At 41.6% G+C, this 25,861-nt stretch overlaps 1 protein-coding gene across 2 annotated transcripts in view; it reads left to right on the top strand.

Annotated features, from left to right (window-relative positions):
• The window catches only part of arl15b (ADP-ribosylation factor-like 15b), a 72,695-nt gene extending 47,378 nt beyond the window's left edge, over positions 1 to 25,317 (top strand). For both annotated transcript variants that reach the window (XM_017488882.3, XM_047160788.2), the window contains one exon: positions 18,011 to 25,317. In XM_017488882.3, the coding sequence (XP_017344371.1) occupies positions 18,011 to 18,163 (153 nt within the window). In that variant the 3' untranslated portion in view covers positions 18,164 to 25,317. The remainder of the gene's footprint in view (positions 1 to 18,010) is intronic.
• Positions 25,318 to 25,861: the final 544 nt, after the last annotated feature.

Raw genomic sequence — 25,861 nt, 5'->3', positions numbered from 1 at the left:
AGAGAAATAATTGAGGCTGGTGAAGGAACAATGTTCCACAATATTATAGGTAACTAAAAGTGGACAAATAGTACCATGTATCATTACTTTAGTAATGAAAATTATAATCGTTGACAAATTGCTGTGCTGTAAAAGGAGTAAAATTGCACTGCACGGAGTGTTTTATTACTTATATATAAAATGTGTGTATGTATGTATGTATGTATGTATGTATGTATGTATGCGTGTGTGTATCCATCCAACCATCTATCTATTCATCAATCACGCTATCCATTTATCCATCCATCTGTCTAATCATCCAGCCATCTACCCACCTATCCATCCATCCACCTACCCATCTATTCATCTGTCTATTTATCTATCTGTCTGTCTGTCTAACCATCGACCTATCCATCCATCTATCTGCCCATCCCTGATATAGCGAGGCTTTTCTTTCTTTATTAGAGATGCAGAGGCTCTTTACTGTAAATATTTTCATTGGTGCTGTTTTGGTCCGAGTAAGACATTAAATTTAGAACGGCTAGTTTGTGTTTGCTCAGTGCAGGGATTTTGAGATCACTCATAAGGTTCTTTGTGAAAGCATTTCGGCAGTACTTCCTCTCCCTCACTGCTGGTCACTCTCTTTAGAGCAGGTGTGAAGATGTGAGCATGCGTGAACAATGTGGGATATTAGGAATGCCTCACCAGGGAACGTTTGCATTAAAAGTGAATAAACTAACGCATTCTGGGCCTCAGCAACCACATGAATAATAACTTCTAATGGCTTCTCTCTGAGAAAAGATCACCCACAGCCCAGCTCGAGTGTGCTCCAAGGGACGGCTTTAATTTCCAAAAGGCCCGCTGAGAGTTGTGGTTAGTCTATTAATATTCATGACGGAGCTGCAAATGTGTTTTTGTAGCTTTGCAACATTGAAGAGAATTACTGTCCACATGCAGGCTTCCAATTAAAGAAAGAAATGCCTCGCTGAATCGGGGATGGACCAATTGATGGTTTGATAAATAGATAGATGGATAAATGGATAAACTGATAGATGGGTAGACAGATGGGTGGATGATTGGATAGGTGGATGTATGGATATGTGAATGGATAGATAGATGGATAGATAGGCAGAATGACTGGTAGATAGATGGATAGGTGGGTAGATGGATGGATGGATAGATCAGATAGACAGATAAATGGATAAACAGAGGTATATTGATGAATAGGTGGATACATAGATGGATGGACAGATTGATGGATGGATATATCAGTTGTTAGATAGATAGGTAGACATATGATAGGTGGGTAGATGGATGATGGATCAGTGGATAGGTAGATAGATGGATGAACGATTAGATAGATGGTAGATAATTAGATGGGCAGATGGATGGTTTGGATAGATGAATTGATATATAGATGGATGGATGGATAGATGGTTGGACGTATAGATAGGTAGATGGTCAGATGGATGGATATGTGGATGAATGGTTAGATGGACAGATGGCTGGATTGATAAATAGGTTGTTGGATAGACTGATGGATGGATGGATAGATCTAATCTATAGAGCAAGCTAGGCTAGTTTGTTAGCTGACTAGCTAGGATTGGTATGTGTGTTATGGTTACAGCGTGCACTCTGTGTCACTTAGGGTTTTTTTTTTTTTAATCAGCACAAAAAAGTTTCTTTGGCCTGTGATTTATTAATTTTTTTGTGAAAAAAACAAAACAACGAAAAGTCTGACTGTCCAGGTTTATAAGTTCTGCAAACTGTTTGAATTTTATTTTATAAACCCATACAAATCCTGAATTGATGAAAAGCTTTGTAAACGTATCTGGCATGACTTTCACACAAAGCTTTATTTGGACGGGAGTGTGATTGAAGAGTGTGTGTGTCTGTGTGTATGACGGAGCAGACGGCGATGCTGATAACTGCCGTGTGAATTCAGTCCGAGTCTCCTCCTCCTTCTTCAGCGCTGGTGGTCAGACTGCACTCTGACGACCCAAACAACAGACTCGTTTGTTTTTTTCCCCTGGGGGCTCGGAATCCGCTCAGCCGACATTGGCATGGTTTCCTGCTCTGGGTGCCAAGGCCAGTGACTGATCAGCAGGATACACACACACACACACACACACACACACACACACACACACACACACACACACACACACACACACACACACACACACACACACACACACACACACACACACACGTATTCACTCTCCACTGTCTGGGTGTCTGTCTGGCTCGGCAGCCTTTCTTCCATCTCTCATGACATTTGCTATGGAGGAAAAAAAAAAGATCAATGCCTTCTCTTTTCTTTTCACGCTCTCTCTCAGGTTTCTTTAAGTGTACAAAATAACCGCTCTGGGTTATTTCTTGTTTCATTTGGTAACTTCAAAGTGGAGGCTGCTTAGCTGCTGTGTCGTTTCAACCACATGTTCGCATGCCACACCAGCAATATCATTTACACTGTTGTGTTAACCTTCACGCGTTCTGCGTAGGAACTCCGCATCGGATTTAACATCGGATTTAACAACGCTGCAGAGAGTTATCACTCAATGCAGCCAAGGTCTGGTTTTTTTCCTAAATAAAAATGGCAGATGAGTCGATCAGTATCTGGAATGATTGACAGCTGCATGTGTGTTGCATACACGCTGATATTAACCGATACCCTTCAGGCCTTGTCCGTCAGTGTATCTTGGACTTGGCTAACATTAGTCAAGTATATAGTGAATGTCAGTTAACTATTTATGGTGACCACCAGGCGCTTTTCCCTCCCAAGTATCTCGTTGTTTCCGTAAAACCCCCGTAGGTACATATGCTCCGGTTTCTTCTCCAGACAAGTGATTTGTGAAAGGACAATATCTACAATATATTGCGTTTTTACCCCTCCAGAGATTGTGCCTATTCCTCTTTTGGGTTTGGATGTACAGTATTTAAGACCCATCCTTATGCTAAAGGAAAGATCCTTGATGTATAGTCTGCCGAAAACTTAGGGGACTTGGTTACTAAGGACCCAGCAGTTGAAACTCTACACCCTCAGTCTCTGGGGTACTTTACCATCACCGTCTGCCCCTTTTTGCCTTGTGGAAGTTGGTGTTGGTGGTGTGCACCATGATGTCTTTTCAAAGGATTCAGATCCTTGCTTCACACACACACACACACACACACACACACACGCGCACATATGCAGGCACAACCCCGTGACCTTGCTCCCCCGTGACCGATAGTGCTGGGTTGTGATTTAGAGCAATAATAAAATTACCACGTCTCTGGAAGTAGACAGGGCACCCGCAACATCTGGCTCTAATAGAGTTATGAGTGATGGAGATAGATGCTCAACACTTACTCGTGAGGTCGCAGAGCAGGACTGACCTGTTTTCCTCTTTGTCTCTGCCCTGATTTTGGTTTTATCAAAGCTGTGGATTGTTGTCTTGCATCTTTTTTTTGGGGGGTTCTCCTGTATGATTTTGAGATGTCGGGCTACTGATTATAAGGTTGTGAGTTCAAATCCAAGCATCACTGAGCAAACCCTTAATGCATGGTATCAGTGCTCAATGCTTGCTGAAATGACGTGCTCTCTCTTGACATGTGAAAGTGTCAGATCGATATCGGTATCAGTAATGATGCCTCCTCTGTGTATTTACCTAAAATTTAAAGACGGAGTACACATGGACAGCAGCACTGATTTTCTTCTCCTCTCGTCCAAAAGGCCTTGTCCGAAGCTGCACCAAATTTCTGGATTTTCTCTCTAATTGACAATTAAGCCCATTACACCACACAATGCACTGCAATCACTTTTAAACCCATTTTTAAAAGTTAATTTATATATATATATATATATATATATATATATATATATATATATATATATATATATATATATATATATATATATATTGTGTGTGTGTGTGTGTGTGTATATTAACAAAAGCTAACCACGTAATGAGCTTTATATAACTTTATATAACTTGTTGACCACATTGGACTCCACATTGTCCAAGCATTCTGAGAAAAACCTGGAAAACTGCTCATTGCCATCAGGCACCATCTATTGAAGAATGTCTCTCAGGAAGTTGGAATTCTTCTCTCTCGCCCGTCGTGAAAGCTGCGTTTGAGACATGCAGACAAAGGCCATGTTGTGTTGTGAAGGAGGGTGAACTGTGACAGGACTGTCTGTCTGGCCCAGAGAGAAAGCGAGCCGACCCAGACGCTATTGTGCGCCCGTGGCGGGCAGCCTGACTCGGCCATTCTGCGTAGAGTGAGAGAGGTCACCACTCGAACCATGTGGATCGGCACTGTCTGTGCTTTGGATGCGGTGCCCAGAACCACCCGCGTAGACACCAGGTGGACCTGCGGCCTAAAATAATAATATAAATGTGGAAAAGGCTAGACATGAGGAAACAATAAATTTGAATGAATTTAAAAAAAAGTTTCTATTACTGATCTGTAATCAGTTGCCAAGACAAAAAAACCCCAAAAAACCTGTGAATCCAAACTCAGTTATTCAGCCAACCTCAACTGTTGAACATTCACAGGATGTGAGCGCTTATTTGGCTTTGGTGTGAGTAAAAACAGTCTTAAATAGCTTTTAAAAAATGCAAGAATTTGACTTGATATTGGATGTAGAATGGAGGCTGCAGTATTTCTGTGTTAATAGTCTTGGGAAAAATACCCTTCGCAAATAGAAACTTGTGTTCTTATGAGACATAAATTTCTTTTTTTTGCACCATGTTGAAACGGTGCCACGGAATTACAACTCGCGAGACTCTGAGCTTCCCGGAAAGTATGAATTGAAAGTTCAACAACAATTCTTTGGGTTTCTATTAAAAGCTGTAAGTGGTGGCACAACTCCAGTGGTTTCCTCACAGCTCCATGTTTCCTGGTCTAATCCTGACCTCTGGTTACTCTGAGTTTCTGTGCATGTTCTCACCATGTTCATGTGGGTTTCCTACGAGGTTTTCCTCCCACGTTCACCTTCCAAAAGCATTCCTGTAGGTTGATTAACTATGTTAAATTGCCCCTGGGTGTGATCGTATGTGGCGTGTATGTTTTGAACTTTTCCCCGTCTTACATACTTTCAAGGGCTTTCAAGACTCGTCCTGCTCTTCTTGTGTGTGTATGTATATGTATATGTATATATATATATATATATATATATATATATATATATATATATATATATATATATATATATATATATATATATAATTTTTTTTTAAACAATGAAGTCGTAATGTTATTCTTCACGTTAATAACATGCACTATATGACCAGAATGTGGACACCTGACCATCACACCCATATGCGGTTCTTCTCCAAACCGTTGCCACAAAGCAGGAAGCACACAGTTGTATAGAACGTCTCTGTGTGCTTAGCATTACAATTTCCCTTCACTGGAACTAAGAAGCCCAGGCCTGTTCCAGCATGACGATGTCCTGTGCACAAAGCCAGCTCCACGAAGACGTGGTGTGTGAAGTTTGGAAGAAGGTAGAAGAACTCTGATGTCCTGCACAGAGCCCTGACCTCAACCCCACTGAACACCTTTTTGGGATGAACTGGAGTCTCCTCACATCAACATCAGTGTGAGACCTCAACATCACTAACGCTCTTGTAGATGAGTGAAAACACAGCCACGCCCCAAAATCTAGTTCAAAGCCTTGTCAGAAGAGTGGAGCGTATTGTAACCGCAAAGGAGGACTACATCTGGAATGCAGTGTTCAACGAGCACACACGAGTTTGATGATCAGGTGTCCACAAACTTTTGAGAGAGCTTCTTTAGAGCCAGTTGGCAGGCATTGGTTTGCGCTCTGTGGTGTTCTCGGTCACTTTTCAGACCACAGGCAGCTCGGTATCCTTCAGGAAGAAGTTGGAACCCAGGTTTGGATGAAGAATTCCACACTGTTACCCATCAGTTTCATTAACGTCTTCAAGTCAAGTGAATGACAGCAACTGTTTCCTCCAGAAACAACTGGATTGCATGCCCAATGTCCCAGCTTCTTTAAACACATCACTGCTCTTTTGGCAACTATTACTCTGTTCAATGAGGTAACAGCAGCACTTTGGATGCATCTGTCTACGTGTCAGAAAACACGTCAGGGTTATATCTCAGCGCGAGAGAAACTGGGTCAGCGTGTAAGGAATTCTTTCCCAGAAATGCCAGCGTTGCAACAAAAAAAAGTCCTGAAAATCGAATTACACTAACTAGTGCCACCAGCTCCCGTTCATGCATGTCGACATTTTAACAATTTCAACGATACCTGTGAAGTGCACAGAAACCTTTTAACCACATGGAGGTGGTTCGCAGTAGTATTATATGAAGCATGTGGCTCCAGGTCCTGTTAAGTGTAGGAAAAGGTATTTGAAAATCCAGCCGACTTTCCCGATAATGTGTTTTTAATGTTCTGGGACGACGGCCTTGAATAACTGTCTGAATGAGTTATGAACTCTCCAGACATCACTGTAACTCAAACGCTTAGTTATGTAACAGCACACTATCGTGCATCATGCTGATATTACTTATCACTGCTATGTGGATGGGTTTTGTTTTGTTTTTTTGTTCTCATTCATCAAAGAGAGAGAAAGTTCCAGGTAATCTCGACGTTGACCATTGATACGTCTGATTAATAAGCTTGAACATCCTGAAGACGTTTAGTGCTTTCCTGTGTTTATGTATGTATGTATTTCATATTTATAACTGGATACCTCCTTCCACATGGTCATAACCGTTACCTACGGCAAACGTCGTTTTCATTTACAGAACACACAACAGGAAAACGTCTCCGTGTTGCTTCGCAACGTGACTCATTTTTATTAATTGAAAACCAGTCCACATGTAAATCTGATACTCCGTTTGGTGAACGAGCCAAACTATATTGCGCTGAAAGCAGGAAATCAAGCTGACTCGAATAAAACTCTCTCTGGATCTGGTTTTCGTTATCTCTGACCTTTCGTTCGCCTGCATTCTATCTTAACTATGTTTTTCAAAACTGTTAGTGATTTCTCGACTATGAAAAATCGTACTGACGCTTTTTTTTTTCTTTTTTTTTTCCTTCTTGACTACGATGGTAAGTTGTAAAGGATGTTTAAGCTTTAAAAGGCTTGATGATGCTGTTCGTTTTCATAGAATATAATGTGATGTGTAACCCAGAGCCTTGTATTTCAACATTCTGCACTTGTTCATGTGCACATGTGTACCTGTTGTTGAGAAATCCATCGTGTATACAAGGGGGGGAAAAAAATCATTAAAACTCTTTAAATAAATAAAATAAAATAATAATAATCATTAAAAAAAATAAATAAATAAAGATCTTGATGATCAAGTAGAAAGACGCTTTTAAACCGGTTTATACCGCAGAAATGTTCAATTCTTGTTTTTGAAGTCGGCCAGGTTTATATTAATATGCTCGTTATGGTTTCTATAGTAACAGCTCATTCACGGGGAATTTTAGTCCACAGATTGATTGGAAGATGTGTTGTCTAACAACTAAAAACCTGTACTAGTTGATACGGGGACGTTTTTAGTTAGTTTACGCTTTGCGTGTTCCCGGTTGCGTGTCGAGCTGACTTGTTAGCTAACTTGTTAGCTAACTTGTTTCATGGAATTTCCACGACATTAAACGTAACTACTATATAAAACGTATGATGCCCTTCATGGAAGTTGACGAGTTGCTGTGGTGCAAGAGGAATAAAACACTTCAGGAAAAGAAAATTAATCCCTTGTGAGGTTATTTTAACAGTAACTATGCTTCATATGCTTGGATTATTTTCCTATAACAGCACACCCCCGGGTGTATTATCCCTTACTCATACAGCTTTCATGGCCTGAAATGAAGGCGGAATTGAAGCACTGACATCGGTGACATGTGCAGAGCATTACATTTGGAATCTGCTGTGAGGAAATCACATTTAACTAGCAAGGTTTAAGACATTAGACGATAATACGTGGCTAACCACATGCCTATTGATATTGTATTGATTATAAACTTGGCACCTTTTTTCATTTGCACCACTCTTTCATTTGCGCCAGATCATCGCCTGCAGCGAAGGAATTGGCAGGGATATTTAGCGCTGATACCTTATTTTACATTTGCACCATAGGGGTCTTGATCGAATATGCATTTCTCCATGGTTTCCATGTGGTTGTCTTCTAAATGGGTTTGGCTGCAGGAGCTATTGTCTTTAAAAGAAAAAGAAAAAAAGAAGACTTTTTTTAACGTAGATGCCTTAGAACCAGACTTCCAACTGTTATGTCCTGCGGGGATCTTATAAAATATAGAGCGTAAGTTCTCGGACTTCTCGGCAGTCTTAGATTATTGTCTTAAATATCCCAATGCAGATCGAGATGCTCCTATGCCAGTGGTTAAGCAACAGCTCCATGGACGGGACACGTACGAGAAAACATATAGTCACTCTGCTTGGCTAGCACATTTTTGTTTTGAAACATGAAGAGGATTTTGGCCAAAGCTCCAACTCATGAGTTACTTCATCAGGAATGTTGCTCCTCCGAGAATTCCCCATCAACGGACCTTTCTGCAGCTTCTCCATAAAATATTGTTCCGTGTACGTAAATGAAGAAATCCAGGATTTGAGCAGTTGTGGACAGCTCTGTGGTTTGCCTTGAAACGAATCTTAACACGTACTCGAGCCGCAGGAATACAGCTAGCCATACCGCAAGATTCAGACTTTAGACCTCATCATAGCACAGAGATGGCGTTAGTTAAAGTAGTAAATGACCTACTACTGGCCTCTGATCAGGGTTGTGTCTCGCTGCTTGTGTTACTCGACCTTAGTGCAGCTTTTGATACTATAGATCACACTATTCTCCTTGACAGATTAGAAAATGTTGTTGGCATTAAGGGAACAGTCCTCTCCTGGCTCAGGTCTTATCTGACCGATCGTTATCAGCTCATAGATGTAAATGAAGACTTCTCCACGCATACTGAGGTTACCTTTGGAGTTCCACAGGGTTCTGTTTTAGGCCCACTGCTTTTTTACTTTATATATGCTACCCCTAGGACAAATTATTCGTAAGCATGGAATTAGCTTCCACTGTTATGCTGATGATACACAGTTGTGTGTTTCGCCGAAGCCAGAGGACAGACAGGAGCTTAGTAAAGTTGAGGATTGTGTAAAGGACATTAGACGTTGGATGCTCCCTAACTTCCTTTTACTTAATTCTGATAAAACAGAAATACTATTATTAGGATCACGTGTAGCTAGAAGTAATCTTTCTGATTACACAGTAACTCTGGATGGTCTTTCTGTTTCATCATGTGCAGCAGTTAAAGACCTTGGAGTGATTATTGACTCCAGCCTATCGTTTGATGCTCATGTAGATAATATTACTAGGATAGTCTTCTTTCATCTCAGAAATATTTCTAAGAGAAGAAATATATTGTCACTACATGATGCTGAAATACTAGTCCATGCATTCGTCACCTCTAGATTAGATTACTGTAATGCCTCACTGTCTGGATGTTCCAGTAGGAATATAAACAAACTCCAGTTAGTCCAGAAAGCAGCCGCTAGAGTCCTAACTAGAACTAGAAGATACGACCACATCACACCGATATTATCAACACTGCATTGGATCCCAGTGGAATCCCGCATTAACTGTAAAATACTTTTATTAGCCTATAAAGCACTAAATGGTCTCGCGCCACAATATCTAAGCGACCTTTTGGTTTTCTATGATCCGCCATGCCTACTTGGATCAAAAGATGCAGGCTATTTGACGGTACCTCGAATAGTGAAGGCTACAGCAGGGGGGAGAGCTTTCTCTTATAGAGCCCCACAGTTATGGAACAGTCTTCCAGTTAGTGTTTGGGACTCAGACACGGTCTCAGTGTTTAAGTCTAGGCTTAAAACGTATTTGTTTACTCAAGCCTACCCTGAGTAGACTTTCTATTATACTAATTCCCAGTCCTAATAATCTCTTCTCTCCCTCTCTCCTTCTGCCAAGCCCCACACGAATTTATGGAGATACTAGAGATCCAGATCCTTTCTGCCTCTGGATGCAGTTCAAATCTTCTTCCATTCCAGACTGCTGGGACTACGGCTGCTCCTAACGCCATACAGACTTCATATAAATCCATAATGAACTTTTTCACATTCTGTTGTTACCCAGATGAGGACGGGTTCCCTTCTGAGTCGGGTTCCTCTCAAGGTTTCTTCCTCTTGAAACATCTTAGGGAGTTTTTCCTCGCCACCGTTGCCACTCAGTGGCTTGCTCAGTGCAATTTAGTGCAGTTTATTTATTTTTTTTTTGTATTCGTCAGTACCTACTTGGTGTTAATCAATCAGTGATGTCACATCGATGAACATTTTATTGATCTCGTTTTGTTTCCCCGGTTTATAAGTGGCCATGAAAATCACACACATGCTCCATAGAGCGCATTAGCTAGCTACACAAGTTAGCGTGGAGCAAATAGAATTGCCGTGGAGAAGACCGGGTTATTTTTCAGTTCTGTACAGCAGTAAGTAAAGTACGTTTTTGTTTTCATCGCGTCGGAATCCCTTAGACGATGTGTCCTGCGTCGTTTATTGCTGCCAGCGAAGAACTCCGAGTTTTATGTTGATGATATTTTTATCAGGTTACTTGCTTTGTAGGAAAATGTGGTAGTTCTTCCTGTTGACTCCTCTGGTTGAGAGTTTGCAGTCGGCTGTTCTTTGATTTCCATCCTTAATCATGAAATGCATCCAGATCGTGGTCATTTCCTGTTCCTCAGCGTGATAGTGTACACATCATATAGTATTACCCGGTATCGAACGCAATTAAATATCGAGTGAAAGTAAATAAACATGTAAATAATCCAGCGTCGGTACGGATGCATGCCTGGACTTGTTCAACCACGAGAATGACTGTGTAAGGAAATCGTTCTTGCGGTTCTACAGTTTGGTAGTGGTTCTGAACAGAACAATACCAGTCATATAGAGCAGAGCTTCCTGCTCTCATGCCACTGATCCAACTCATGGAGGACTTGATGATAATTAGCTCATGATTAGCTGATGAACTGATCTAGCTGAGCGATTCCCAGCCCAGTCCTCAGGGCTCTTCAGCCAGTCCAAATGTTTCTTCCAATCCAGATCCCAAATCAACTGTGCCAGATATTCAGCACTTAATTACCTGATTTAGGTGTTGAGAGCAAAAACATAATGACACAAAAATGTAGAAGTCCTGTGGGTGTTTCTGCTGAGGCAACCATCAGTCTAGTCTAAGGTAATTCACTGGAATGTCAAGGCTGTCCAAGTTGGAGTTCCTGACATTAATTATCCTTTAAAAAAAAAAAAAAGAAGAAGAAGCAGGAATACATGGTACACACGGCTTGGAAAAATTGGGAAGTTGAAAGTTTCTGCTGTTGCTCCGTGCATGTGCTCGCGCTGTGAGGTAACGAGCCAAATCAGTCATGAGCTATAATTTCATTACATCTTACAGGAATATAAAAAGAAGAATACTCAGCGCGTGGGTGGGATGTCTGTGTTCGCTACGGTCTGAAGTCCTGACGGATTTCAGATGAATGTTTTGATCGTATAGAGAGCATCACGTCATCACTCGGGGACACGTTGTGGTTCTGCTTGTTGATTCGTTTAGCCTTGGTGTGTTTGCATATGGAGTAGGTTATGCGCTCCTTAAATATGATCGAGTGGATCTTCTAAATGTACATGACCGCACGATTTAATGCCACCAAAATCTGAGTTTTTACTTGAGGGACATAGACAGGGGCAAGCTCACAAAACAGAAACCAGCATCGGGCAAGGAAATAACAGTTGATTTGCTTCAAGTTAACAAGAGGAATTGTTGTGTATATACAGAGATTAGCTACGGGTTTCCTGACTCAACATTGCATCATGAAGACAGGGGAAAGCACTAGCCCGGGCTCCCTGGACAATTAGATTTCAGATTCATAGTTGCCCCTTGGGTAGGAAGGTAGGTTCAACAACCATCAAAAGGACGGAACAAACACTGTTCTAAAAAAATGTAAGAAATTAAAAGAATGTGAAATCTAATGTTTAATACACTTTGTGGTGATGTAACTATAGTACACGCCTTATTATACTGATTAATGAACATAACCAAGTGACGGAATCAGGAATACTCGATTACACTGACAAAACCAAACACGATAAATTCTAGCCCAAATCTGTCATAACTCTCCTGCCGCCACCTCACCGTTAAACAGAAAATAAAGATGCTAGCAAGACCCGAATAATATCTTTTACGTGTGATGCGAGGACAGAACTCCACATCTCCACAGGTGGGAAATAAATCTGATTTTACACAGTATGCCAGAATTACGCTCGTTATACTCAGTCCTTAGACCCTAAAAAGAGTGTAAATGCACACAGTGATGATGTCATGATGTCTTTCCGTTGTATGTAGGTATAAAGTTAAAGTACACTGCTCTAATTATAATGCAGTCAGTAAGTTATTGTGAAGGTTTCATACACATTAAATCCTCAATCTTAAATATCTTTGAGTGGAAGCTGCTGATTTTTATTTAGTATTAGGTCACGCACTTGGAAGTCAAATTTTTCAGAGAATTTTCGAGCTCCCAACTGGAAATTTCAAGTTTGGTGGAGGTTGTAATGACCATAATTTCATCATGGCATGAACACACGATTGGTACAGTTCCAACATTTCTAAAGGTGCCTGAGCTCCCTCTGCTTCTGAACATTAATGACCAGGAAGTAGAAAACGTGACCAGCTTTAGGCTTTAAATTGGAAAAAATGTTCGTCCCAACAATCTTCTTTACTGGCATATTTACGTTAAAACATCTAAAACACCAGTTTTTCAATTTCCTGGCCACTTTAAACCTCAGCCGCTCAGCTCAATTGGGTAAAAGTGTCTTTCCGGACATTTCACTATTCATTTAAGATGTAATCTGTAAAATGGTGTGATCGTTACACCAATAAGTAATTTGACGGATCAAGAAGACAGCATTTTAAAAAAAGTAGCATTGTTAAGGTGTAAGGTTTTGGATTTGGTAAAACGGACTACACACCATGACATTTTAAACACCTCGGTGTCCCACTAATGCTGCATTTGAAAAGATTTGTGCCACGGTCATCTCTGGGTTTCCACCAGAGCATCAGTTTGATGATCAGTGATCACTCCAGCGTATCTCGGCGATCCAGCTGCTCCAATCTCTAAATGTTCATTTCAGCAATATGAAATTTGCTTCAATATTGCTGCAGATGTGGTTTTTTTTTTTTTTTTTAGCCAGGTTAGCATTATTCGCTAAGTAGTATTGACGGGTCCGGGCTGTCTTAAGTTCCACCGTGTTGTCTGAATTTGATACTGTTTCGCTGTGGGATTGAGCAGAGTGAAATACCAATTGGTTACATGCCATTCTTGAAGGACAAAAGTAGTAAATGCTGCCTCATCACATCTCGCTAGAGACTCACTTATTTAATTTGCTGGAAACAAAATGGCTGGCTTGTACTTGTAACATCCTTCCTCTTGGGCAAGTAAAAAATCCATGCTTTAAGTACGAATCACTGTCTGTAAAGTATTTTAAAAAATGACTAAAGTATTAAAAAATAATAATAATAAAATCTGGTTGATTTTTAGTTCCCCTAATCCTTATTGTCTTTGACCTGAATGAACGCTAAAGCTGTTATTTCTCTGACAGTTTGATCCACACTCATGTAACTCATAGTGTAATTTTTGGCTCATGCACCGGTTTGCGTCAAAGCCCATTTCAGCAAGACCTTGAGTCCATTCCTCAGACATTAAGCAGCACAAATTAGGCCGTTCTTTTTTAGATACATGAGGAGAATCGTCGCCAGCCTCCATGCCCTCTGTTACTCTGGATGTCTCCAGACGGTTTATTATCAAGAAGGTGACGACAAGCTGACGTTTCACTGCTTCATCGTTGGACAGGCTCGACATTCCGACATCCCATCTCCTCCTTTTCGTCTCGGTTCCTTGTTGCAGTTCGGCTTTTAAGACTTAAATGTGTTGCGCTCAGACAATAGACAAGCACGTCTGTCCTTTCCAAGTCTTTTCAGGATTGTGTCCATTTGTAGCAATGAAATTTCACACAGGGAAATCTTAATCAACATTCTTGGCATGATAGAGGAACTTTGCCTCAAAGGATGTTTTGTTTGATTATTTTTTTCCTCCCCCAAAGGGGGCTCTCTCTCTCTCTCTCTCTCTCTCTCTCTCTCTCTCTCTCTCTCTCTCTCTCTCTCTCTTTTGGGATGTTGTTTGTCCATTGCCTGTCAGTACAGACGGGGGTGTTTATGAGAATGCAGGACTGACGTGATGCTTGTGTACCGTGTCGGGAGTTTGATGGAGCCGGGGGCATGAGAGGCCGGGGTAAGGAAGTGTATGCTCACTAGGCCCTCTCTGTACACAGGGGAGTGGGTTTGGAACTGCACCAACCAGGCAAGGAGATGACAGGCCCACTTCCAGAATCGCAGCCAAAGCACGCAAGTAGTGTGTTTCTCCATCAGCTTGGTGTTTCTGCCTTGTCTATATCCAGTGCCTTGGCATGCAGTTTGTTCTGGGGTTTTTTATTTGTTTTTTTTTTTAAAACATGGGTGGGATGAAAAGCTTTGAAAGAAATCCACCAATATAAATACAAACCCCCTGCAAAAGCGGGAAAGATGTTTATTGTATTACCGAGTCAGCCAGAATATCGACTTGGTTACACCATAACCTGAGAAGACGTTTCCAAGCAATGGGAGGAGGTTTCCTTGTTTACCTGTCTTGTTTTGCTTGTTTATTTACGGTTCCTGGAGGTCAGAGAGGTCAAAGGACCGGATGGAAGTGTAACATTGTGTAAATTTGGAAGCGGAAAACTTAGGGTTGTTGGTATAAAATTGAGGTCTTTATATCCTCTCAAAGTATAACTTTTGTTGCCTTTGCAGCCTTGGCTTAAGCGAATTGATTTCCAAACAGGACAGGCCTATTATTGCTTGTACTTGGCTGTTCGACAGATATTCTGCAAAAACAGCAACGTTTTGTATTAAAGGCCAGAACTTGGTCTTTTTGTTCTTGGTTGTTGCGATAAACCCTTTGATTGTGCGATCATTCTATGCAGACGATCACCACCTGGTTGCTCCACACTAGGCATGTTGCTAGGCATGTTGCGTGGCTTTACGGCATCATGTTGCGACATTCGTGGCGATGGTGTCCAATGGCGTGACGTGACGTCGTCGGCGGTCATTGGGACGTTGTGTCTGATTTGATCACTCCGGCTCTATGAGGAATCTGCAAGTCATGTTGTTTCCTTTTTGCCTGTTCCAGGAACGCTGGGAATGAGATGTGAATACACCCTGGATGTGATGCCAGTCCATCGCAGTGCACCATGCGCATGCACAAACTCATGTTCATTCACACTCGGGGGTGGCTGCCATGGTTTTGAAAAAGGTTTGGGAAAAATGGAAAACCCAAAGGAAACCCATGCAGGCACAGGAAGGACATGCAAAACTCCACACAGGCAGTAACCCGAGCTCAGGATCAAATCGAAGGACCCTGGAGCTTTGAGGCAGCAATGCTATCTGCGATACAACTGTGTGCAGATTGTTGCTTCCATCAACAGCAGCAATGTACATGCAAAATCACCACATCTCAGTTTAGGGTAGGAGGTTCAAATGATTGGTGCTGTTATGGAGTTGATGGAAGGTGTAACCAAGCAAAGAAGTCTGTAACGAACTCATTTTGGTGTTTCACCTGCTGTTGCAGATCATCTCGCCAATTTATTACGGGATCGATGTGTTGGTGATCGTGCAGGCCTGTCAAAGTGTCCCAGTGTTCCATCGTACTTGGCGAACATCACACTCTGTGTCGTCCTGGAATGTTGGGGTGTCAGCGTTGTGATATTCTTGAACATGAAGCTTGAAAGTTAACTTCAGAAAGTGGACAACAATCAGACCGTACACTTTATGCTAAATGATATTTGCCAATGTTTTGCTGTTGCTGGGTGTGACTCATATGGTAGCTGTTGAATGTGAGATTTTTTGGATTTGCCAAGGCTTTTATTCTTGAGTAAGCCATGGAAGAAGCAGCAAAGTTTTGGATTTGTTGTCCTTCAACTTTCGACCAGCCGTAAGCTCGCGTGTCGGAATATTACAACCCAGGGAATATTTAATACTGCAGTTCCTTAATAGATCCACTGTGTATTACCTCAAATTTGGCGAAGCGCTCCGTGTTTCTGCAATCCTATTCTTTTTCTTCTTCTTCATCACCTCTCTAGTGGCTTTGTGCTATGACTGCCTTTGAGCAGTATTGCCAAAGCAGTTAATGACAATTGATTCGACAAATCACTACTCATTAACTTTCTCCCATGGTCTCTCCTCTCATGATCTCTCTCATGCTCTCTTTCCAGCTCTTTCAGTTTTTTTTTTGTTGTTTTTTTAAGACTTGTGCTGTTTCCAGGACTTGCTTTTGAGTGTTTGGCGCTCTCCTTACTTTTGCTGGTATACCGTGATCTCTTTATGGCTGAGTGCCTTGTACTGGAAACATTTGTACTTTCGTAGGATTCAGGTTTTAAAGACAGACTTATTACAATGGCTGTGTTTTTCTGAAATGACACGCAAGCTGTTATATGCAAGTATGTTTGGCGTCTAAATCTAAATTTATTCAGATTGCGCAATCCAATTCCTAGAAATCTTTTTTTTTTTTTTTTTAAATACATGTTCACAGTTTAGTTCTTACGAAACAAAATACTTGGAGTGATGAAGCGGCGTTACGGTTACTACCATAAAGTTCCTATAACAGCACGTTCTGAAGAACATCCTTCCATTTTCCATACCGCTTATCTTACACAGGAGCCTGGAGCCTATCCCAGGGAACTCGGGGCGCAAGCCGGGGGACACCCTTTACGGGGTGCCAACCCATCGCAGGGCCCAATCGCACACACCCATTCCCACATACGGACAACTCGGAAATGCCGATCAGCCTTCGGTGCATGTCTTTTGACTGGGGAGGAAACCGGAGTACCTGGAGGAATCCCTTGAAGCACGCGTAGAACATGCAAACTCCACGCACACAGGCTGGAGGTGAGGTTCAAATCCCCAACCGTGGAGGTGCGAGGCAAACGTGCTAACCACTCAACCACTTAAAATCTCTTACATAATGACAAGTCGTACTTTGTATCCATTTATAGTTGCATTTAACGCTGTGGAACGTCCATAAACAAGTTTCCATAGCAACTCGCCAGCTTCTCGTTTTTTCTCTCTCTCTCGACGTTAATAAGACGTTCAAACGCAGCTTGTCTTGCTACAGAGAAATCGCAATGCATAAACTTATCTGTATTGAAGATGTCGGAAGAGATACAGCTTTAACTCTGACTGATGCAAACCGCTGATACTGGAGGCTCCTTACATTGAATGTTAAATAAAACTTCAGTACGATTTGAACTCCTTTTGCATTTTCTTTAATAGCGTTCGTCATACAGAGATGTTACGTACACGTTCATTTTCAGGAACCAAAGGCCCTTTTTTTGGCGGGGGGGGGGCGTTTTTACGATTTTTGCCGGTCTGTCTGAGATTCTCATCTCAAGAACGTGTGGATGAACGTTTGTAGTATTTATACGGAATTATCACTGTAACCAGCAGATGATCTGATTAGACCCTTGAGTCGATCCATACAGTGTCAAAATCACAGCAAGATCAGATGTCTGAAATAGTTTGTTTTCCAGTGGCTTTCTTCCCGTTTGAAGTATTTTTAAGAATATCTCTAGCGTACAAATTAGTATGATGAAAGACTAGACTTGGTGGTGGAGACGTCCTCCTCATCCACGTCTTTGGCGTCGAGTTTGACTTGTTTGGAACTGGAAAGATTTACATCCAGTACTGTCTGAATGTATTTGAGCAGCAGGGCTAATTCTTTTGTTTCACCTATGCACTCATTTGGGTTTGTGCTCAAACGAGGAATTTGAGACGACCGATCGGCGGGATTCCGGCTTTTTATTTACTGATATTTAACATCTAGACGCGTTAAACGGTTTAAAACATGGCGCCTTTTTAGCAGACCACCCAGTTTTCTCTAACTACCCCCTTCCGTCTCTTCAAACAGATCAAGAAATATTTTGAGCTGGAACCTTTGGCTCGGGGGAAGAGCTGGTTGCTCGAGGGAAGCACGGTGGACAACATGGACAGTGTGAAGGAGAGCTTCAGCCAACTCATCAACCTGCTGGAGGAAAAGGACCAGGAGATGGGCAGGATATGAGCTGGGAGTTTTCTCCCAATCCCAGCATCCTCCACTCTGGACACTACCGATCTCCACCTCACCACAGGCGAGAGTGTGCGTGCGTGTGTGTATATGTGCGTTTGTGTACGTGTGTGTGTTTAGTCTGACTCCAACACAGCAGGCTGAGAAGCATACGGATTCACACAAGTGGGGTTTATATCGTATATATTCGAGGTATGATACGTTATAAGGTTCTTGGCGTTAGTACCACAAGTACCCGACAACCTGACTGTCGATTCGCGTCGTCAGTAAACACGGTTATATGTTATACATCCTGTGTAATGCACACCTAGTTGCACATTGCTACATAACTTATAAAGGTAAACACTTTTCCTGGTATGTAGAAAAACTTTTCTTATGTAGATTCTTCTTTTCTATTTAGTGTGTGAATGTATACGCGTGTGTGTGTGTGTGTGTGCGCGCGCAAGATGAACGTTTGTACTTTAAAAGCCTTAAAGTATGTGATATTTTTTTTCCTCTCCAACCAAACTACAGTGACTTATTAAACTATAAAACAGTCTTAAACAGTCACGGCTGTGAAAGTTACCACTTTATCCCTAAAACCACGAACTAAAATTCCAAGATTCCGAGAATACCGGAATTCCTCTGCATGTCTCTCTGGTGTAATTGTGGGAATCATGCATTGTTCCGGAGGATTGTTTGAGGTTTAGTGATACGTTTCAATGCTGTTTTTCTGTTGTTGTAGTTTTTTTTTCTTCTACTTCTTCTTCTTTTTTTTTCTTTTTTCTTTTACAACCGCAGCATATCAAGACGTATCAAAATGTTTTGTCTGTCGGAGATCCGTCGTCTCTCTGTCCCAGTGACTAATCACGGGAATGAATCACCGGAGCGGCGTAGTGCCAGATACGATATCGTGATCGTAGAATTATAAGGTTCTGTTTGAGTTTTCAGAGCAAAGTTTTGACATTCCGGTTGCAGAAATGTGAAATGTACATTTAGCTGATCAACGGCGACTACATTTTAATGTCACTTTTAAATTTGCGTTATCAAAAATCCGAGGTAGACTTCTGCGATAATGATTTTTACGATTTTTTTCTTTTTTTTTTTTCTTTTTTCCCCTCCTCACGATTTTTAATCATCCTGAACCGTTTTCGGGTTTAAGGAGAGTAGGCGAGGGTGTAATAATATTACATAAACATAACAGTACTTTTCCGAATTCACCCTTGTACGAATCGGCTGTCTGATCTCCGTGTGTTGTCCACGCGCGAAAGGTCTCTGAGCGTATTTAATCACGTTGCGATCATCATGCCCGTTATCTTCATTCGTAGATTGTTCGATTTGCCTGTTTCAAAAATGTCATCGATTTATTAATTTTTTCGGCTTCGGGTGCCGTCCGTTTCGACAATTTTCAGCTGAAATCGAATAAATATAGCTAGATATAGCTACCTAGATATAGTCAACGATATACTTTTCTAGTGTTGGCGAAGTCTCTGATACATCGATTAGAATTTAAAGATTAAAAATCCCTCTGTGTGACTGCGAGTACGAGAGAAGGCGAAGGGGGCGTGGCCTCCAGGCAGTGTCCGTTGATATCGGAGCGTTCCGGACGCTTGTGCGACCGTCAATCATTCCAGATCCGTACGTCGATCGGCTCCCGTTTTATCGGGGAGAAAAAGACGTATTTTTGAGTGATGATTCGTACGAGCGTACTCCGATGGTACGTTCCGGAGCTCCTACAAGCGTCATTTCTGAACGATTTTGTAAAATCAGCGATTGCAGTATTGTACGGTAAGTTTTTATTACTCTACATCTAAAGATAAAAGTCGCTTTCCCCTCCGAGAGGCTTCAAGTCTTTTGAACGACAAGACGACAAAGTGATGAGATTTCTCAGATAGAACCTTAATAATCCCGAGGTCACGATGCGTCAACGAATTCGCCTTCGCTTTTCTACGTCTCGTTAGATTTCAGTAAATTTTCTTACTGTCGCCTCTGATTGTAAAGCGCTCCTATACTATACTCAAACCGTCAGTAGTGCCTCTTGTTTAGATGGAGTGTCCTTCATCTAATCCTTTTTTCTTTATTTATTTAAAAAAAAAAAAAAAAAAGCTCTGTCTCCCTTCCCACCGTCAAACGTGGAGTGCCAATCCAATCGCTTCCCAATCCATGGTGTTATTCCTGTGCCATTAATTATGTTGTCTCTCTAAAACCAAAAGAAATCCTGCTTAAGCCCTACTGAATCCTGGGACATCTAGACTTTGTAGCATACATCCAGCATTTGTACCACTTGAAAACACTTTAATTGGCGCCTGGCCGATTTAGCTGCCTTTTTATAATTCATACAATTTGTACATTTTGTTACAGACGATTCTCGTTTTTATTTTAGGTTTTGTTCATTTTAGTTTGTTTTCATTTTGGTTGTTTTTGAAGGCCATGTGCCTGTCTTTGTACTGGAACAAATCTAAATACATCTAGAACGTTTTAGACCGTGACGGCCGTGATGTCGGTCGCAAACTGTTAATTATGTGTGTATATTATATATATGTGTATATATATATATAATGTAATTTATGCATAATTTCCACTGAGCAACATGAACAATAAACAGCTGAAGTAGGAGAAAGGATTAGAATCTGTGATGTTTGATGTTTTATCGTGAAATGTTGTTAAAGAAAGTTTTGAAAAATGTTGACAACTCGATTCAGTTCTTGCGGATGCTTCGTACTGCCACGTTAGTTTTCTTCTTCTTTTTTTTTTTTTTCTTTTTTTCTCTCTCTCTATTTTTTTTTGTGGTCGAATCAGTAGCCCAGGATAAACAGCTTGAATGTCCATGCTGTCTGGTTTGTTTGTTTTTCCCCCGTTTGTTTCTCAGGTAGCGCAACAGAAAAGCGTTTGCTATATTTTCCAGAGATCAGAAATTCTAGCCAATCACGATCATCGTTGAGCTCGTGAATGTGGAAGAGGGCAGATAGCGCTGTCTTCAGAGAGCGTTACACGGCATGAGCGGTATTCAGAAAATACACTTGGCTTCACGTGTCTCTGAGGAAGTCTTAAAAAAAAAAAGTCCACTATGCTTCTTATCGACTTTTGCAAAAGAGAAAAAAAAGTTTTCATTTGATACGTATGCTTGTGGAACTATACTTACGAATCGCACACGACGTCGGTCAGACGTAGCGGTCGGATTCATTCGAGCGCGCTGAATGACGGACGCTATTGTAGTCCGCCTTAAGGTCATCTATAATCTAGTGTGCTCCAAAACAATGACGAAATGCGCATATAAATTTAAAGCTCAAATGTACAGCCTTTTTCTACCACCAATACGGATCAACAATTTTGATGACATCATTCTGCACTTCAGTTTCTGTCCAATAAAATGCTCTCTACAATCTGAAGTGCCCCGCCCCCGACATTATAACCATCTGTCGAGTACGGCTTAGCCAGTGCTGTGAGGTAAGCTAAAAGCTATTGGTTATTTAAAGAGGAGGAAGAGCCGCCACTCGATATGCCCCACCCTGACTTCCTGTTTAAGTGGAAATTACTTCGACACATCGAATAACGCTTTGTGTTTCAAGGCACTTCACTTCATGGGGACTTTAAAGATATCCAGAGCAAGTAAAGATGCTAGCCAGGGTCAAATCATATCTTCACCAACGCACAAGACCAAAACATTGGCCAGCGATTTGCTGGCGGCGTAAACACAATATAAAACTCTTCTTTCTGTGCGTATATGGTAATCTTATACATATGTTTCTCTAGGGTGAGGAATAACACATTCAATCTGGTGCTGTTATCGGACGTTTAAATGTGTACAACACTATACTAATAATCTAGAGTCTAGAGGTGGTTTTTTTTCAACATTTATTCGGAAGGACCGTTCAAACGGGCTAAAAATTACTTGAAGAACTCGGCAGTAATTATAGTGGGTTTTATTTACGGGTTGTGATTTCCAACCATGGCTATGCTTGACGTTTCCTCAGAGTCCCCGACTTTGAGGAGAGGAATTTACCGCTTTGGGGATTTACCTTGAACCCAAAATGGCATGTTTTAAAAACTTTAGTCTTAATTACACTACGGGTTCGGATATTAACGGAACAAATCCTTTCACTGACTACAGACACACTAGAAAGCCTCGATGCACTTCCTCTGTCCGTTCTTAGTATTTAATGGTCTCATGAGCTTACGTTTACTGATTTGTGCCTTGTTCTGTTAATCTGGGTCATCCTGATCTCTCTCGCTGATGACTCAGATGGAGGGAACCCTTCGCCTCTAGGCTTCCAGAGCCCTTACTCTCTCAGGATTTCCTCTCTTGCCGATGAGTCATCTACGTTATGGGCTTTATTTACTCAGCTTCCTCGGGTAGGCGACACCGCACGCCGTTTCTCTTCATCACCGTGTATTTAGCTCGTAAAATCTGAAGGTTACCGCGCTCTCCATGCGCTGATTTATCGCTAATTCACACAGCAAAATCCGTGGATCGGCGGCTCGTCTCGAGCGAAAAGCCTTCCGGACGCGTCCTTCTTTCTGTTCTGTGCTGTCTGTCGGGGGTTTTATGTGGAAAATGTGAGCGAGCGTGCGTGTGCGGGAACTTCTGACCAAGCACGGTCTGTCCAATATGCGTTCTCTGGAGGGAAAATAAACCCCCCAAACAATACCATTCGTGTTTTAGGTTCTGAATAAATCAAGTGTTTAGTTTTCATAAGTACGTCAGTCGTCGGGTGTAAATGTTCAGACGGGAGAAAATTGTACGCACCGGGGTTGATTGGAGATCCTTCGTCTGACTCTTTAGTCAACCTGCACCGTCAAGCATCAAGCCTCAGACTAATATTAGCATGCAGACGGATGATCACCTGGGATTAATCCTTAAACTTGAACCATGTCTGGAAAAACTTCACAAAGCTGTCAGAAGATAGAGACTTTAAATCTATTCTCTCTCTCTCTCTCTCTCTCTCTCACACACACACACTCTTCAGTGTCAGTATGGCAGCCAGAATTGCGTTAATCATCTTAAAAACGTCTCCTCTTTGCTCTCCATCACACCTGTACAATAGGATGCCGTCAGAGTTTTTTTCCCTCCTGCTTTAAATGAGTTTCTTCTGTAAGTCTGATCTTTTTTAATGGCGTACAGCTGATCTGAACGAAGTGGATATAAAATTTTAAAAAGGGGTTGTTACTTTGAACGATTATGATCGAATCGTAATGGCTGACCTTTTTAAATCCCTAATGTTCGGCGTGCGTATGAAGCGCACCAAAGCAACGTGGACTCATTTTACGACGAGCCGACGTTTAATTGATGCGCGCGTTATCCGATGGAAGTGCTCGACCTTGACGTTTATTAAGAAGAAGAAGGAAAAGCGGAGCACACGATGCGTATAAACTGCGAAGCGGACGTGGGAATGAAAAAACGAAAATGACGTACTCGGGACTCTCGTTCGCAGTAAAATCCTACATCCGAGACCACGAGGACTACGAGGCTTTGTTTTTTTTTTTCTTTCTCGTCCGTGTGCGAGTGCAAATAAATGCCTTTATATGAGTTATGAAGTTAGGAAAACCCACCAACTTGTTACACGCTGTCAGATATTTCCATAGGACCCATGTGGCTTTCTACGCTTCCCTGAAAACGGGAAAATAAATCAATAAAGTACTCCGAGTACTGAGGGATATTAAACCAAGGCCTGAGTAATGCGTGTGGAATCCGTGGCAAAAAAATAAATAATCCTTTGAACCTGCATACATCAAAAACACGGATGGCCGGAGACGGACACGGAGACAGGGAGAGAGACTGTTTTGTCTGCAAAATTTTCAATATGCCCCGAAGTGGATTTCATATTCTATTTTCAGATCCAGCCGTGCAAAAGCTGCGTGCTCAGACCTTGGCTGACCGTCGGCTCTGTCTCGTAGAGATCGACCGGCTCGCACGTTCTATTGATATCCTATCAGAGCCGGGGGACGGTGGGGAGCGATGTCTGTCTGTCAGGGGGAAAAAAACAAACAAAAAAAAAACACGCCAAACTGACAGGAAATGAACTCCGCCAGCCAAAACACACCACGCTGTTTAATGTTTCGTTGTTTTATTATTGTTTTTTTGTTTGTTTATCTTTTAACACTTTCTTGATGGCGCTGAAGGGGTTTTTTTTTTTTTTCCCCCCGCCCTCACCTTTTCTCACAAACGTCTGTTGGAATGTTTTATTTCTCTCCGCTGTGATAAACAATCCGTCACCAGAACCCGTCTTCCCGGCGGCTTGAAGGTCACAGGAGTTGCAGCCTGGCCTCACAGCCGCCACCATGGGAAAAACAAGCGCGCTCTATCTCTCGCGCTCTCTCTCTCTCTCTCTCTCTCTCTCTCTCTCTCTCTCTCTCTCTCTCTGTGTCTCTCTCTGTCTCTGTCTCTCTCTCTCTCACTGTCTGACTGCCATGTCAGCGTTTTCATTAACGTAGTTATGGAGGGCGCCTTCCATTTTTCCAAAACACGCTCAGACACCGAGACTCTGATTACAATCTCTCTGCTGTGGTAATCATTTTCAAATATGATTACTCTCTCTTTTTTCTGTCTCGTTCTCTCTCTCTCTCTCTCTCTCTCTCTCTCTCTCTCTCTCTCTCTCTCTCTCTCTCTCTCTCTCACAGCCTCTCTGTGTCAGGACACTCTGAACCACGGACAGCTTGTCTGAGCACAGGGGACAATAAATAAATAAATAAATAGAAGATGCTTGGTGTTCAGAGATTAAAAACGGCTATTATTCCTGTTGTCAGTTATTTCCAAGGCCTTAATAAATGACACCGAAAGGCTTTTGAGGCATCCTTTTCTGCTGGGGTTTTATTTTATGTTTTTTTTTTTTTTTTTGTATTATTATTGAACTTTTTAATTATTATTCTATTTTTATTTTGTACTTTTTTTTATTTATTTATTTGTTTATTTGCTAGAGATTTTTTTTATTCTTCTATTTCTGTCATTTGTTCGTTACTAAATTATGATTTTGAATTATTATTACTACGTTTTCATCATTTGACATTTATTTATTATCTGTAATGTTTATTTTTATTAGTGATTTTATAAATCAATAAACTAGTGAACTATTTGCAATTTTGTCAGGATATCGAACAAAGCAGATGTTCACGTACTTTTACCACTTACAGATGTGTAATATTGGATCATTTTCCTTAATAAATAAATGACTAAGTGTAATGTTTTTGTCTCGTTTGTTTAATCGGTTTCTAGTTATCTACTTTTAGGACTTGTGTGAAAATCTGACGAAGTTTTATGTCGTATCTATGCAGAAATAGAGAAAAGGGTTCACAAACTTTCAAGCACTGCTGAACTTAACACTGCTGAACTGGAACCCCCCCCCCCCCCCCCCCCCCCCCCCCCCACACACACACACACACCACCACCAGCACCTTTTTAATTATTTATTTAATGTAATTTTAAAAAAAGATGCCAGGATATAATCTGGGAGGAAGTGTGTTTTTCTCTCTCTCTCTCTCTCTCTCTCTCTCTCTCTCTCTCACACACACACACACACACACACACACACACACACACACACACACACACACACACACACACACACACTCTGGAGGATCTCAATTAACTCCGTCTGTACGACTTCCTGCCAAATTAATTTTCATGCTGCTGTCCAGAAAGCTCTGTTCCGGCTACTGTAGGATACCCATGGCTGTATGTGGGGGTATGGGTGTGTGTGTGTGTGTGTGGGGGGGGGGGAT

Source organism: Ictalurus punctatus, chromosome 16, assembly GCF_001660625.3.
Source record: "Ictalurus punctatus breed USDA103 chromosome 16, Coco_2.0, whole genome shotgun sequence".
In the NCBI taxonomy this organism is placed as follows: Eukaryota; Metazoa; Chordata; class Actinopteri; order Siluriformes; family Ictaluridae; genus Ictalurus; species Ictalurus punctatus.
This window is presented reverse-complemented; position numbering and strand designations above follow the sequence as displayed.